General features: G+C 37.2%; 2 protein-coding genes and 2 long non-coding RNA genes across 4 annotated transcripts in view; 2 read left to right on the plus strand and 2 right to left on the minus strand.

Moving 5' to 3' along the window:
• LOC144633819 (ADP-ribosylation factor-binding protein GGA1-like) overlaps positions 1-16896 on the minus strand; it is a 105855-nt gene that overhangs the window by 1550 nt on the left and 87409 nt on the right. The window lies entirely within an intron of this gene.
• LOC144632022 (uncharacterized) lies at positions 2245-5706 on the minus strand. The gene is made up of 3 exons (XR_013566848.1): positions 4939-5706; positions 4055-4175; positions 2245-2607 (listed from the first exon to the last, which is right to left on the minus strand). It is a non-coding gene; the product is annotated as an uncharacterized LOC144632022 (long non-coding RNA).
• Positions 9835-10281, plus strand: LOC144633516 (uncharacterized). Its single transcript, XM_078492367.1, has one exon. It carries the CDS (start codon positions 9835-9837, stop codon positions 10279-10281), a length of 447 nt encoding a protein of 148 aa, XP_078348493.1.
• LOC144633113 (uncharacterized) lies at positions 12338-15672 on the plus strand. The gene is made up of 2 exons (XR_013567003.1): positions 12338-12798; positions 15492-15672. It is a non-coding gene; the product is annotated as an uncharacterized LOC144633113 (long non-coding RNA).

Raw genomic sequence — 16896 nt, forward strand, 5'->3', positions numbered from 1 at the left:
TCCTATAATATATAAATTTAGGCAAGCCTAAAAGCGGAGCTCCCCAGTTAATTATTTTGCACTTTATTGAACTCTGAATTCTGGCCATTGTAAAACTTTAAGGCTAAGAATTTTATATTCGTTTTATTTTTTTAATAAATAATACCGTATTTTCTCGATTAAACGCCGGGCCCCGAATAAACGCCGGGTCTCCAAGTTGTATTTGAAAATAAACCCCTTACACAATTATTAACGGTTTAATATGCTTTAAAAATAATGTCTAATTATATAGCTGTCAAAAAGAATGAATAAAAATCATTTCTTAGAAACATAGGGCTTAACAAAACTCCTAAATTCAAATAAACGCCGGCCCTATCGGGCCAAGTTTGAAATAAACGCCGGGGGCGTTTAATCGAGAAAATACGGTAATTAATATTTTTCAGTTATTTCTTTTTTACCGTGTCCGGGGTGGGGGGGGGGGGGTACTCCCTAAAATTTACTATGGGGGTGTGCCGTTGCGTTGCTGAGACTCTGGACCTGTTCCAGAGACAAAAGGTTCAATTTGCGACCCTGTTCCAGACAAACACTGCAAAGTAGGTACCCTGTTCCAGCAATATCCACAATGGAAATATATGAAGATAGATATAAAAACACTACCGTACATCACAAAGCTCTCACTTGACTTCGTCTGTGGCTTGGAGATAAAGCGATGAAAGAAGCGGAGTTTCATAGCTATATACTTGATAGTGTTTAATCAGGATTCTGGGAAAACAATCAACCCTGTTCCAGAGTCAAAAGGGTGATTTGTATACCCTGTTTCAGAGTCAGAGAGACAAAAAGCATACCATGTTGAGCGGCACATACCCGTATAGCTCTTATATGGGAGTACCATCCCCCCCTCCGGGTACCGTGTACAGCAACACCAAATAAGAGAACAAACAAAATCAATCAAAATGTTATAATTCCACCGAAAGCATTATCATAAAGAAGTCTGGATGGGAAATTATGTTGCAAAACGGGCAATTATGTTACCTTCATGTAGAAAAAAGGAGGGAGGAGTAGGGCTGCATGTCGGGGTAGATAGGCATATCACATGGCAAATTAGGCATTTTTGTTGTTGCTTTACCAGCTTTAAAAGAAAGAAAAAATCACTTTACATTTAGAGTATAAAGGAAATAACAAACATCTACATTTATAATAAGGTTGATTTTAATTTTTTTCATTCACTCATTTATTCATTTTCATTTTCACTATTTGCCTATATTTTAATTTTGAATGGAAATGGCAGAGGTTATAGCTAATGGTTTACAGCATGTTGCCCAAACCAAGCTAACTCCAAGCAAACCGGAGTGAAAGCTAACCACAAGCAAACTAGAGTGAAAGCTAACCGCAAGCAAACCAGATGAATAAAGCTAACTGCGAGCAAACAGGGGTGAACCTAACTCCGGAAACAAAGAAGTGACATTCTGTCATTCCACCGAACAGGGTCACCCCATCCCCAACCCCCCCCCCCCCCAAAAAAAAAAAAAAAGAAAAGAAAAGAAGAAGATAGCACCTTGTTCACTTTTACATGTCTTTTGACTCCCCTTCCTCTTAAGGGGTTTCACTTCACTTACAGAAAAAAAGCAAAAATTCTGGGAAGCTAGAATATTGTTTGTGAGTCTCAAACTCAGTTTTGTTATTTGATTACCCAGAAAAAAAATAGAATCATGTCTGCTTGTGTATAAAACTATGCAAGAAAAAATATAACATCAATACTTTGACTACTCTTTTAAAAATTTGTTTGTATTATTGTCCACATCTTTATGGAGTCATGTTGCCCATTTGTCATGGAGTTCACAAAGTAAGCAAGTGAGTCACAATTTGGTTGCTACATGGTACCTTATGGATACTGCAAATTTTATCTGGCTTTAGAATATTTCACTTATTTTAAAAATATAGCTGTTCTTATAAATTGTACACAGCATACAATACATAAGAATGAAATTGGTAATGTATATTGCTTGCAATAACGGTTTTAAACTCACCTATACTTTAGAATTACAGTACCACCAGTTTCAGCATAACTAATCCAAATTCAAATAATTACATTGCTTTGTAACTCCACTACCTCCCCCAAAGTCAACCAAAGATCTTATCATATAATTAGACAACTACATGTAAGTCCTGTGTAGTTGAGGGCTCAAAACATTTGGACACTTGCAGGTCATGTTAACTTGCCAAACAGATTTTAGCTTGGTCACATGTGGTTTCTTACTAGTCAAAACATTGAAAATAGCAATTTTAAACTACCACCATTTCTGCTGTTACTGTTTTCGCTGCATATTTTTGAAAAGATCACTTCATAATGCCCTTGTTACATCTAACAAGATGTGAAAGTGACAGGTCAATCAAGAAGTCGTTTTCTGAAGTACACTGTAAATAGGTTAACATTTAAAATCTAAATTTTGCTTATTTGCAGCTTTTCTTGATTTTAATTTACATGTAATTTACTAGTCTCTTAAAAATAGCATCATGACGACACCCAAACATCGAGCTGGATTTAATCTTTCCTGTTTTCTATTTATGTCCTTGTCCTTGTCTGTTTTTGTGTCTGTGGCACTGCAAACTCTGCAACTCATGCTAACCCTGAAAAAAGTCAAATGCCACATATTAAATTAAAATTGATTAATTGTCATCAATATCAATAATTTATAAAACAAAACACTTAACTTGAGCTTGTTTAACTGAAGCCAAACCACTGGATGCAAAAGGATCCATTAGATATTTAACAGAGATGGATCAGCACAGACTATTTTTTTTACTGATAACTGCAAAGTCAACTAAATATTTTAATAAACTCAAAGCATCACTGCAAACCCTAACACCCCCTCTTACCGGTAATTAAAAGGTTTGGCCTTTAATCAACCCCCCTCCCCCTCCCGCTAGCCCTTTTGGAACTTCCATTGACCTTACATGGGATGGATCTGAATATTTGGGTTTTCCTTGGTATAAGAACCTGTGAAAAATGTCTGTTTTGAAGCTATTGTTTTCCTGCTCCATGTTGTTTTGAGGCTCTTTGATGCCTTGTTTCACTGGTTCATACACTGAGGATGAGCTGGCCATGGATTTCTGCCATAACCACACATTGGAATTTGTGAGGAGTTTGTGAGGGGAGGTGACATTCAAACCATTTAACCTTCCACAGTGAGGATAGGGTATAGATATTTTCTGGTACAAGATCTAGGCATTTCATGAAAACATACTTTTAGTGAAATATTAATTATTTAAATTGTCTACTAATACATTGTAGTTGTTTTGAATGTCATTGAAGAGAGACAAACTAACTCCCGAGTTAGGATTTCGAGTTAGGATTATAAGTTGGATTTTCGAGTTGGATTTTCGAGTTGGATTTTTGAGTTAGGATTACTAGTTGGATTTTCGAGTTGGATTTCGAGTAAGGATTTCGAGTTGGATTTTCGAGTTGGATTTTCAAGTTAGGATTTCGAGTTGGATTTTCGAGTTAGGATTTCGAGTTGGATTTTTTTTGACAAAGCAAAACCCATTACAATTATTGAAAGCTAACCATAAACAGGCTAACTGGAGTGCATAGTAGGCTAACCAAAGTGAATAGTAGGCTAACAGGAGTGTGTAGTAGGCTAACCGGAGTGCATAGTAAGCTAACTGGCGTGTATAGTAGGCTAACCGGAGTGCTTAGTACGGTAAGCAACTTGAAAATCCAACTCGAAATCCCAACTCGAAATCTAACTCGAAATCCAACTCCAAAATCCAACTCGAAAATCCAACTCGAAATCCTAACTTGAAATCCAACTCGAAATCTTAACTCGAAATCCAACTAGAAATCCAACTGGAAAATCGAACTTGTAAATCCAACTCAAAATCCTTACTCGAAATCCAATTTGAAATCCTAACTCGGTGAATAGGCAACCTCCATTGAGGAGTTGAATAATGAATGCAAATATTTCACAAAGTAAGAAGATCAGCAGCAACCAAATGCAGATTAAAGCAGCTGGGTAAAAAAAGAACGAAACTGAATAAAAACATATTTCAATTATAACTAATATAAACTAGATACCTGATTTACTTTGCTGTTGTCCACTTTGCACAGAGCATTCTATACCAAGTTCAACAAAACTTGACTGTAGCCAGTAGGTATTGTTCATTCATTGTGGCTTAATGGCAGAATATAACACTACCTAAAAGAAGGATTGACATAATAATCTATTAAAAACCACCACACTAGCTCTAATTAATGGCCCTGTTTATAAAAAGAATTTATAAAAAAATTCTGTCTTATTTAATGGATCTCATCAAATATAATAATATTAGCCTCTTTCGTTTATACACTCAGTGTAGTGACCCTTCCTTCCTACAATGGGATATTTAGCTTTTCTACTTGGAGATTTCTTGTTAACTTACTTGTATAGAAAAAACATTGCCATTGCAAAGATACACATTCAACACTGTCATGGTGATAGTCAATGTAAGTTTGCATACACAGCTGCATACAGTGTCTAAAATGGCATAAATTACAAGTAGAGCGAACAATTGTGTTTTATAAAATTACTCAAAATAATTAACTAAGATAGTTTTATGTGGAAATAAACTGAGTTTTTTTTTTGTTTCTGCTAAGGTGTGGTAAAAACGTGTCAACGCAAGAAATTCGCAACGTAACGATCTCTTAGCGTATTCGTCCACGACCCTAAAATAGTTCGTTCAAACGAATTCCAACAGCGAGTAAATAAGAATAAATAGATGAATTAAAAAAACTAAAACACTAAGTTTAGCTGGGAGTTTAAATAAAAACATTAAGTCATTAACAGCTCATGAATTAATCGGAGGCGAAGCGGCCGCAGTTTTTCGTATTATCCAACCGCGTAGTACATGTGTAAGCATATAATTACAGATTTTCACAAAAAACATGGACTTAGTGTATTCAGTAAAGTCAAAGTTTGTTACCTCATATTTGAAGTCGGAGAATGCTTGTCAATTCACAGCAATTCAGCAGGGCAAAGCTTTCAACCAGCTCATGAATTAATCGGAGGCGAAGCGGCCGCAGTTTTTCGTATTATTATCCAACCGCGTAGTACATGATATGTGTAAGCTATAAATTATAACTTACTCCAGCACCACCGACCTTTGAATTATCTGCGAAGGTCTATTTCAGCCTTTTCCATCCGTGTAGCTATTGACACTTCTTTTTTCCTTCACTTCAGTTAATTGCGTTTAGCTCAATTACTAGAGCTGGTCAGCCGCCGAAACGGTAGAAACTCGCTCGCTCTCCACCTGTGCCATTTTTTCGGATCTCCCCGTAAGCCCTTATCGTTTGCCATAACTTCCATGATGTGTAAAGCCTTTAGACGGGGTAGACCGAGAAATATTTACGTAGACATTTCTTTTTCCTGCTCGGTTTCTCCTTGTGCTTCGTTCAGCTTTCAAACTGACCGGGTTGTTCACTTTGTCCTTCATGTAAATCTAAATGGACTGACCATGGAAAAGTACTTGCGCCCGCGGACCAATAGCAATGCTATCACTTGGTCAGCGGTCAACTTCAAAAAAACACGCGTCCTTGACTAGTTCTAAACCTGAGCCCGCGATATGGTCATGTGATACTGGTCAGCGGATACGTTGTTTTGACAGCTGTCAATTGACCATAAAATGGATGTCCAATATCAAAGATCTTAGTCGATTACCTCACTCATTTCTGGTTAACGAAGGAGGCAGAAGATTGTCTCCCCCTCCCCCCTCTGCTTGGGTTGCCTTGGGACTCCCCTCCCCCTCCCCGAGAGTCTGTACGCGCGCGCGGTCGATCGGGCGTACGCACCAAATTTTTTCGGCCTCCTGGGTTTACAAAAATTCTCTCGTACCCGCATTACCCATGGTGCTCCGCTCCGCGCGCTGGCGCGCGCTGAGGAGCTCCGCTATCAATGTAATAGATATTGTGGAGTCTACTAAACTGCTGCGAAACTATAACAGGATCGCGAAACTATTTTCTATTGCTAGAAAGCAGATAATTTACTGTACTCTAAAGTAATTTTTCGTGCCATGAGTAATGATTTTGCCCCGCTTTAAGATTATTATTTTTGTCGTACTGCTGACATTCGGTTTAACCGTGAGCTATTTAAATTTGTCTTGAACCTATAAACCGCCATAAACATTAGTACTTTGGCCGCTTATTCACTAGAATGAAAACATTGTAAGCTCCAGTGAAAATTAAATAAATGGGGAGCTCCGCTTTTAGGCGTGCCTAAATCTATATATTACATAACGTTAATCACACACGATTGGCTAATCTCGACGCTAATCTTAACGTTTATTATTGCCAGTTTTAGTACAAAAATCCCTGATTGCAATTTTTATGTAGATGTCTTTTAAAGTTAATTTGAAATCTGAGAATAAAATACTAATATCCCTTAGTTTGTGTTTTTTTTTTTTCGAGGCCTGCTTGATATCGCTTGATATTACAATGCGAAATTAAAAATTAACCATTCTTGGAAGTGAAGGTGCTAAGTGTTTTCATGATACCGACGATATGAAAACAAAAACGGAGGCTAAGACAAATAAAATGCCGTTTAGCGTAATAATAAATATGCAATGCTGGCATCTACATGAATTTCATCTTTAAATATCTTTGTTATTCTTTCTCGTGACCCACCTAAACAGACTTGGTATAACGCGATCAGGTAATTTTGCTTGTCCTTCAATGTGAAATTATCACCCCTGACCCTGTCGTGTGATCATTTTTATTGCTTCAGTAAGGGGTTTGTCACCCGTGGAATCAAATTACCATGAAACCAAGATGTATTTGTTTTCCATTAGCGCTGCGCGCGGCTGTTGGAGAAAATGTTGACGTTACTTTTACGGTCTTTTTAGATGGTATATTTCGGGTATTAGTCGTGGTTTCGAATTTCGTTTTCGAAGTTTCAATTATACCCTAGCGTGTTTCTAAGGCCAAGTAAAAATAATTATTATTTTGTTGCATTCCTTCCATGTGTTTCAATATCGATGTTTTTCCCGCATCGTCAAATCCTCCACAAGTGAACTTGCAAAATAAATCCTGCAAGGTTATTGACCTATCCAGTACGAACCTAAAAATTTTGAACTGATGTCGTATTATATTAAACGCGGGAAAAAGTCATGTGTTAGAGAATTTTAAACTACGTACAAAAGTAATGGTAAATCATGTTGGTTTTTGTTCGTCCCCTCTTTTCAAACAACAAATAATACAAAGAGAGAGGCGGTCCCAAAAATAATGCGGATGGGGACGAAAAATATTTGTGTTATTTTGTTTGGTCTAAACGGAACTGTAAACCAATCCCGGCCGTACTGGCTGGTCACAGTTCAGATACACACAGCGTAGAGGCCAATGTGTCCTCGTTTGGTTTTTGTTTATGCCGATCTTTTCCCCGTTTGTCAGTATGAGACAAAAAAAAAACTATTACAATACCGATCTGGTACAGGGCATTTGATTTGTTTTATTGATATGGAGGTTAAACTTAAGTTGCGGCAATACATTAAGCCAAAATCTTACCGTTATTTTGTGAACAGCTTCCCAAGGCAAGAAGGTAAAGCAAAAAACCAATGATGCTGTAAAACCTCATATCGGGAACAGTAAATTTGTACAAAACCTGAAACTGAAAAAGCAACAGCCTGCTTTTTGCTCCGTATGAGTTTCAATATCTGTTCATTTATTATTAATGCCGGATACAACTGCCTGGCCTGAAGTCGTGAATAATTCAAGTCGTTCAAGTCGTCTAGTACTGTTACGATTTTAACAAATAAAAGAAACATATAAGAAAACACTTCGAGCGAAATTAGGCTACGACGCTTCGAATTCGTCTTAACTCCTCGTGGTCTAACTTCGCTAGTTTTTATAGTAAAAAGAAATGAAAGTAATATATATATATCACAAAGTTTTTCTTTTCAAAACCATGTAAGGTGAATTATAATCAGAATTTTATCCATTAGATTCATTTCTCGTTATTGTGGGCGAGTCCGATTTCATTTAAGCGTTGATTTGCCACCTTGTGTATGGGTGTAACAGATTGTACCAACAGGTTCTTCAATACAACAAAAAGTACGAATTGGAAATGTGACGATTCATTTCTCATTATTGCGAAAGATTAAGTCCGATTTCATTTAAGCGTTGATTTGCCACCTTGTGTATGAGTGTAACAGATTGTACCAACAGGTTCTTCAATACAACAAAAAGTACGAATTGGAAATGTGACGATTCATTTCTCATTATTGCGAAAGATTAAGTCCGATTTCATTTAAGCGTTGATTTGCCACCTTGTGTATGAGTGTAACAGATTGTACCAACAGGTTCTTCAATACAACAAAAAGTACGAATTGGAAATGTGACGACAGCTGGTCAGTTCAAAAAACTCTATCTTACTGAAATTCTTTGGCAGTTTCATTACTTTTTGATGCAAATGGTTTTCTGACTTAATCCTTTCTCGTTACTAATAATTATATAGTAACTTGTTTACAGTCCTGCAGCTTACTTGTCATCAACTGACAAAGGCGCTTTAAATTTACTGTATCGATGGTTTCTCTTGAAAAAGTTGTATACGTCTAATTACACAAAGAAAGACGTACATACCATGCGTATTAATTTTATCAACATCGAATAAGCGCCCTGCCTTCAATAATTAATAAACGCCCACTCCTCGACTGACCCATTTTGCCGACATTATGCCCCAGGGGGGGGGGGGGGGTACTCCGGGATCAAAGTGACGGGGATGATCGAATGGAGGCAAAACTCAGGACCCAAAAAAATCCCTAAGTCTCCCGACATTACCCAAAAAAATCCCTGGACCAAAAAAAACGCCCAAATAAATCCCTAGTCAAATTACCCCTAAATTGCCAAGGCCGCGCCAAGGCACTTTAGTTTGATTTTAATACCCAAAAAAATCCCCTATTTAAATCAAGTCACCCAAAAAAATACCTGCCAAATTCTCCTACCCAAAAAAATCCCGGAATCGAAAATTTCGACCCCAAAAAAATCCTTCGCACATCCCCGTCACTTGGATCCCAGAGTTACCCCCCCCCTGGGCATTATGCTGTCAGACATTGAGGAGGCAGCACCATGCAGAGAGTTCGCTCATCGACCTTAGTGACAATGAAATTGAAATCGACTAGGTACTACTAAGTGCGCTTTCCGTTAGTCATAACTGGCCGGCCGGTGTTTTTGATTGTGAAATGGGCCTTTGCACGAGATTGTCCCACAAATCCACCATATACAATACAATATTATAAGATATTGTAATCTAGCTATTTTTAATTTTTTAATTTTTTAATTATTTGTTTTACTCAAACTAGTTCCCATTGTTTTATAATGTATTTTAATTATTTTCATGCGCTTTTTACATGAGCCTCTGGCTCGGATAGAGAGGGCAACCTCATCCCGCGTCATGACTTTAATAAATTGACTAATTGATTGATTGACCAAAACAATGTATGATATTTATGAATTGACTGATCTGACAGGACAAATTTGACTAACAACGGAATTCTGTTCTTGAATGTAACGGTCTGGCCGGCCAGTTCTGACAAACGGAAAGCGCCGGCGCCCAAAGAGACTTCCCAGATTTTAACCAATTGCAACGACCGGAGCATACAGGACGACTACTGTAGAATAGTGCTACTGTGTACGTATCAATGCTATCAGAGTTTTTTTGCTTTGATTATTTAAATATAATATTTGGACGTGCTTTACAAGATTGTTTAATCATTTGGCTAGGAGTAAACAAAACAAATAAGCTAGCTTAAGCTCTTTCAGTCAATACAACTCAATACTTATCAAACCGCAATCCAAATGTTTTAGAATTCACTTCACAGAATAGCTTTGATATGCTTCATTCATGGTTTGAGGATAATTACTTAAGTGTAAATGAGGCAAAAACGCAAGTGTTATCATTGGGCGACAATCCAACACATATCCAGCTTTTTGCAGATCGTACCAAGCCACCCTTGGATGTAGTTAAAGAATTAAAACTCTTGGGCTTAACTATAGACAGCTCATTAACTTACAAGGCCCATGTTAAATCTGTATGTGAGAAAGTCAATGCTAAAGTTGCTGCTCTTAGGAGGGTACGGAAGTTTATACCTGCTGATGTGATGATCAATATTTACAAGGCCTTCATCTTACCACATTTGGAATACTGTGCACCTGTTTTAGTGGAACTTTCATCTGGACTTTCTAACAAGCTAGAATTTACTGATCAGTTTGCTATCAGAACATTAATGAATCTGCCCAAGACAACTCCATATGGCGATCTACTGTACTTAAGATGGTAAACATCAAGTCCCTGGAGCATCGCAGATACACGCAAGCCCTAATCCTCCTTTATAAATTTTTATTTATTACGTATACGGGGCCAAGCTACATCAAGGAATTGTTCTCATTGCGTTCTAGCAATTATGATCTAAGAGGCTATTGTAAGCTTAATCAGCCTACCTTTAAATCAAAGTTTTTGCATAAATCTTATCGCTACATAACTTCACGTTTATGGAACAATCTATCTGACAATATAAGAGGAGCGTCCTCTCTAAGAATTTTTAAAAATTTGCTGAACAATATTAACCTGACCACCGAGGCCAACTGTTCCTGTAATCTTTGTATCGATTAGTTTACATTTTTTAAATTTTATTGTCTACGTAGTTTTTAAATTTTTATAGTCTAGTTTTTAAATTTTAAATTTTATAGTCTAATTTTTGTATTTTTATTCAATAGATAATCATATTTAAGAGAGTGATAAATGATCGTCGCAGTGAATTTCCAATTTAAGCAATTGGAATAAAGAAGCCTGAAAAAAAAAAAAATCAGGGCTTCAACGGGATTTGAACCCGTGACCTCCGCGATACCGGTGCGATGCTCTACCAACTGAGCTATTGAAGCCACACATTGGGAGCGAGGTCAATTGTGAGTTCATATTTTCCCGTGAGAGGAGTGAAATGATGTAATGTATATGAAATGATTCATATATGAACTGCAGATGTTTATGAGAGTGATAAATGATCGTCGCAGTGAATTTCCAATTTAAGCAATTGGAATAAAGAAGCCTGAAAAAAAAAAAATTCAGGGCTTCAACGGGATTCGAACCCGTGACCTCCGCGATACCGGTGCGATGCTCTACCAACTGAGCTATTGAAGCCACACATTGGGAGCGAGGTCAATTGTGAGTTCATATTTTCCCGTGAGAGGAGTGAAATGATGTAATGTATATGAAATGATTCATATATGAACTGCAGATGTTTAAATTGTTTTAAATTGTTTTACATTGTAATTTTTAGAATACACGTTCACTTTTAAACGAGCCCCTGGCTCATTGGTGACATGTGTTTAAATAAAGTACTACTACTACTACTAGCCATACAAAGAAAATGTCCACCATCGATACTCGGTCCCAGACCTCGTTTCTATCACTATTACCTTTGTGAGTTCTATTCATAAAATCCAAGCAAGTTCACAGATACAACACTTGATTTGCAGCAAAAGGTAACTGCCTTCAAATTCTCGTTTCGGAACTTTAGTCTACCGTGGAATAATATTGCACCGCCTTGCGAGACAAACCTAAGGCAGTTTCCCGAAAAATGAACTGTAACTTAAAGTTGGATTTACAATAAAATTATCTGATTTTGACTTGAATTTTGAGTTCCGAGGGCTACCTTAAAACTTTCAACGAAATGTTTTGATCCCTTTATCCCTAAATGTCTCCTAAGCTTTTATATAATTTTCTAGTTAGGGAAAAACAAGTAAATTGGCTCCCCAGAAAAACGTTTATTTTGCTGAAAAAGAGAAAACATCTATATTTCTGAAGAAAAAAGATACAGTGCTTTGACATCTTTGGGCAACGGCACAAAATTATTTAAAGAACTATCGTTTCCTTCCACTGCACGAAAAATTGGATTTGTCACTCATTTGATCTTGGTCAAAGGCGTGGACAAATATGCTAATAACTTTGACTGTACCTTTGACGCGCGTCAAAGACGAGTCAAATATGTGTGAGCTTTGACTAAACCTTTGACGCGCGTCAAAGGTTTAGTCAAATGTGCTAATAACTTTGACTGTACCTTTGACGCGCGTCAAAGACGAGTCAAATATGTTTGAGCTTTGACTAAACCTTTGACGCGCGTCAAAGGTACAGTCAAATGTGCTAATAACTTTGACTTTATCTTTGACCCACGTCAAAGCCAAAGTCAAATATGCAACAGCTTTGCCACGCCTTTGATTGTTGTCAAAGGCGTGGTCAAAAAAGCTTAAGGCCTGGGGACGAGGAGGACGTCTTTGGCAACCCGCGTTTCTTGGCGGGAAATTGCATTGCCAAGATCTGTTGTGGCAAAGAAATTTTATTTTCAAAACGACTGTGAAACGCGAGCGGAAAAGTTTGTATTTTGAGCTCTTTTCATGTCAATGTCGACAAATTATGGTATAGAAAATTGATTTTCACGGATACAGAGCTTAAGCGGTCTACGAAGGAAAAGAGAGCGAGAAAGATCAAGAGAAAACAAGCGAAAAAGAAGCAAAGAACAGCGACAACAAGAGCATGAAAAACCCCAAGAAAATTGACAGAAAAGCAGCGAAGATCAACAAGAATACAACGAGAATGGCTCGGTTAAACAGGGAAAGAAATAGCAAACAACAGCAAAAAATAAAAAGAGAAAAGGCCGGCAAAAAAAGGCAGAGAAGTACCGAAGAGCGACGAGTAAAAAGTGAAAGAGGGACCAACTAAGGAAACAAAGAATTTAATAAGATATAACCAAGAAACAGAGAAAGGCGAAGAAAAAGAGAAGACGAGAAAAGTGTTGGAGAAGGTAAGACGTAAGCCTAAGTTAAAAAAGCCGGATCTGGAAAATGTGGTAGGAGATACTGGGAATAAACAGTACTCCTGACTTCTTGCTTTATTTCTTGCTAATATAATAATGCCGCAAATTGAAGGTGGTTCTGAAACCAGCCGGAGAATATATTTTTTTAACCTTTGAAAAACCTTTTGACCAAACATGCTGATTATTATTTAATAATTAAAGGGGAATCGATGTGTTCGTTTTTAAGTAATGAATACTTAAAGCGAAAATAAACTTTTAAAGGTGTTTTTTAACAGGTTATGCTGTTGCTATGATAACCATTGATGTCATGAAAATAACCACAATTCATTCAGCAGTGACTGACTATTTGTTTGACATTATTATGTTATCAGCAAATTGTAACAATTTATAGTACTGACAGTCTTCAAGCTGGGAACTGCTAGATAATCTGTAAACCCTTTGAATGATCATAAGGAATGTATTGTTTTGCTACGGTGGAATGCGGGCGCTGTAGCTTCTGCCCAACACGCTGTCATAGTTTGCGCGTTTTTTTTGACCTTATATTATTATAATCAAATGACGTAATAACTCCTTATAGGTTTCTGGTACTAATGGATAAATAGCGTTCTTAAAATCTCCAAGAACCTTTTCTATTACTCAGCATGTTCTTAGATCTCCTTTCCCCTAATCTGGGGTGACCCTATTCGGAGGAATGGCGGAATGACGGAACGGCACGGCGGAATGGCGGAATATCCTAAAACAGAGAATGACAGAATATCCTAAAGAGCGGAATGACGGAATATTCTTAAGGTCATTACCCTGAAATAGAACTGAACATAGATTTTTATCCAAACTTCGCCTACTGGTTTATTACTTTAAGGGAACTTAAATTTTGAAATAAAAAAGGGGGGTCAGCAGATTCGTTTAGGAGCGAGAAGACCTTGTATATTTCATATAATTCCTTTAAAATTCCTCTGCGAGTACTAGCAAAGTACACGTTTTTAGCGATTATTTAGTTTTCAAACACAAGAATTGATCTGTTTTCATTTTACAGAAAGAATTTGATCGTTACACCCAAAATATGAGAAAAATTGATAGGTCACCAGACTCGTTTTCGAGAAAGCAACAATTTAGTTCTCTCGCGAACTAAGCCGCCTAGAAAAAAGCCGCCATTTTGTTTGTGTGCGCGCGCTAATTACGCGTAAAATTCTGCGCAGTAAGGATGCGCAATGCAATACAGGACAATGACCTTAAACGCGGAATTGTGAAGCATTAAAAAAAGAGGCAACAACAACGACAAAAAAAACAAACAAAAGTAAAATTATAACTGCTAACTTTCTCAGACGGCGATTTATAATAAGGCTAAGAATTTCAGGTATTTTAACTTGGTGGATATACGTTGCCGTCACAGAAAAACCAACTTGTTTACGGCGGCTGTTAGCGCGGCATAGAAAACCAGTAAACAGTAAACATATCCCATATAACGAAGGGTTCTTTATATATCTTCTTAATCCTTCGGGGACGCCGATCTCGAGCCGGGATTTCGATCGCGCTCTTTCTGATACGTTTCATTGTCTCGAGCGGGACGAGAATTTGGTGAATTATGAAATCCTCACTCGATCACTCGAGTATCCTACCTCGAAATCCCGGCTCGAGATCGACGTCCCCGAAGGATTAAGAAGATATATAAAGAACCCTCCGTTATGTGAGATATATTTACTGTTTACTGGTTTTCTACGGCTAGCAACCGCTGTAAACAAGTTGGTTTTTCTGTCACGGCAACGTATATCCACAAGTTATAAAAGTACCTGAAATTCTTAGCCTTATTTTAAATTGCCGCCTGAGAAACTTAGCAGTTATAATTTCACTTTTGTTTGTTTGTTTTTGTAGTTGTTGTTGCCTCTTTTTTTAATGTTTCACAATTCCACGTTTAAGAATATTCCGTCAATCCGCGTTTTAGAATATTCCGCCATTCCGCCGTGCGGTTCCGTCATTCCGCCATTCCGCCGAATAGGGTAACCCCTAATCTTTGGTTAAAATTTTAAGTCCACAGGCGGAGAACGTCAAACTGTTTAACTGTTTAAGGTTTTGTGATGTCACTACGCGCTATTTGATCTAATACATTAACTGTAAATTTGTAACAGCTGGCACCCATATGATACTGAATTTCGCATCCTGTGATCCCAAATTGTGACCTAGTGTAGGGCAGATAAAGTTTAATTACCTTTTGTCGTTCCTGTAGTCTTTATGATTTGATGGGGTTAATTTTGAGTCCCTCAATTTCTCGCTTGTCGCTGCCGCAACTTTTGTTGGGAGTGGAAGGCTGGGGGACAACTGAAAAATTAACGGACTCAAACCCCCCATCAAATTGTAAAAGACCACACAAACAATAAAAAGTAATTAAACATAAGTTATTTTGCTTACAGGAAATCACAATTTGGGATCACAGGATGCGAAGTTCTGTATTTTCTAAAGCAGTTCTCTTAATCATTTGAATCAAATGTAGGTCAGCCGTTATAAAATACAACGTATGAATGTAATTGTATGAGTATTATGATGTCACACAACCACAAACTGTGAGATTTGTCTGCCCGTGGTCCTGACTATTTACATGTAGTTTGCTATTTCCAAAGGGAATTTGAATTTATGCGCTGGCGAAGCAATTTTAATGTTAATTGTAATTCTCTTTATTTTTCTTGCAGAAAATTGCACGGCGCAGAAAAACTGTTTTTAAAAGGAGAGCCCAACTATATATGAGGAGGACAAAACTAAGTAATTTTTAATTTTTGAGTTGAATATATGTATGTCATCTCATTGACTGATAGTCACCGAATGATAGAGACTGATCGAATTAGAATGTGGGACTACTGATTGATTTTTTTTTTTAGAAAAAAGGACTTAGTGGACTACGACTCCACTTCGGCGAACGGGAATCGATTTATGATTGCAGGCGGAGGTGGACGACACCAAATCCTGTTACACATTTAACATAACTATATCAAAAGTTAAGAAAAAAAACGGCATGGGTAACATAGTTTGGGGGGATAATAGCAAAGTATTGACCTTTTTTAGTCTGTACGATCAAAGAAACCCATTAAACAATATGTTGGCTTATTGAAATATAACGTACTAGGGTTTCTTTTTGCACGGTAAATTTTGTTCAATTTACGACAAATAAGAAATCAAGACTGTATGTTATTTAAGCAATAATATAGTTTCGATCGTGTATTTTTCCCGAACACATAATTACTTTGTAGATTGTATAATATTAGCTACTGTTATCAAATGAGTATTTTATCTTTAAGAGTTTATAACTTAGGTAAAAATAAAACATGAGACATTATTTCCTATTCGTTAATTTCATATGAAACTGTTTACATAAAGCAACAACCAAACAGCATTACAAAGTTATGTACAGTGTGCTAGAGGTTTTGTTTATGTGATACATATAAGCTTTTAATATTATAAACAACTTTTACTGTAACATACCTTAAAAATAGTTTGAAAATATAATAAAAGGTAACGCATATTTGATTGCATCTTCTATATACCTATAATGAGCTATTAAAGTCTAAGGGAAAGCAGTAATAAAAAAACAATAATAATGAAAGGGAATCGGCTTCGCCTTTGCCAGACCTTTGACGTGAATCGCAGATGTATTTGACTTACATTTGGCACGCCTTTGACAAAAGTCGCAGATATATTTGACAACACCTTTGACCTACCTTTGACGCGATTCAAAGACACATTTGACCAGATTTCCCCTCATCGAACTACGCCTTTGACTACGCATTTGACGTAAGTCAAAGGCGCGTCAAATATCACCTTTGACACGCGTCAAAGGCGTGGGTAAAGGTGTGGCAAAGACGGCCTTTATCGCCTGCGACCGCGGGCAAAGGTGTAGTCAAAGATGACCTTTGACGCGCGTCAAAGGTCGTCAAACGTGATCAAATGTGGCCTTTGACACGCCTTTATCCACACCTTTGACCAGCGACAAAGATGATTTTTCGTGCAGTGTTCAACTAAACAGACAGGTGTATTTCAATGCTTGTTTTGTTGACCATTTTATATGCCTCTTTGTTCGACTTTCAACGCATATTAATTATT

The sequence above is a fragment of the Oculina patagonica genome, chromosome 12 (assembly GCF_052425735.1).
Source record: "Oculina patagonica isolate OP01 chromosome 12, crgOcupat, whole genome shotgun sequence".
Classification (NCBI taxonomy): Eukaryota; Metazoa; Cnidaria; class Anthozoa; order Scleractinia; family Oculinidae; genus Oculina; species Oculina patagonica.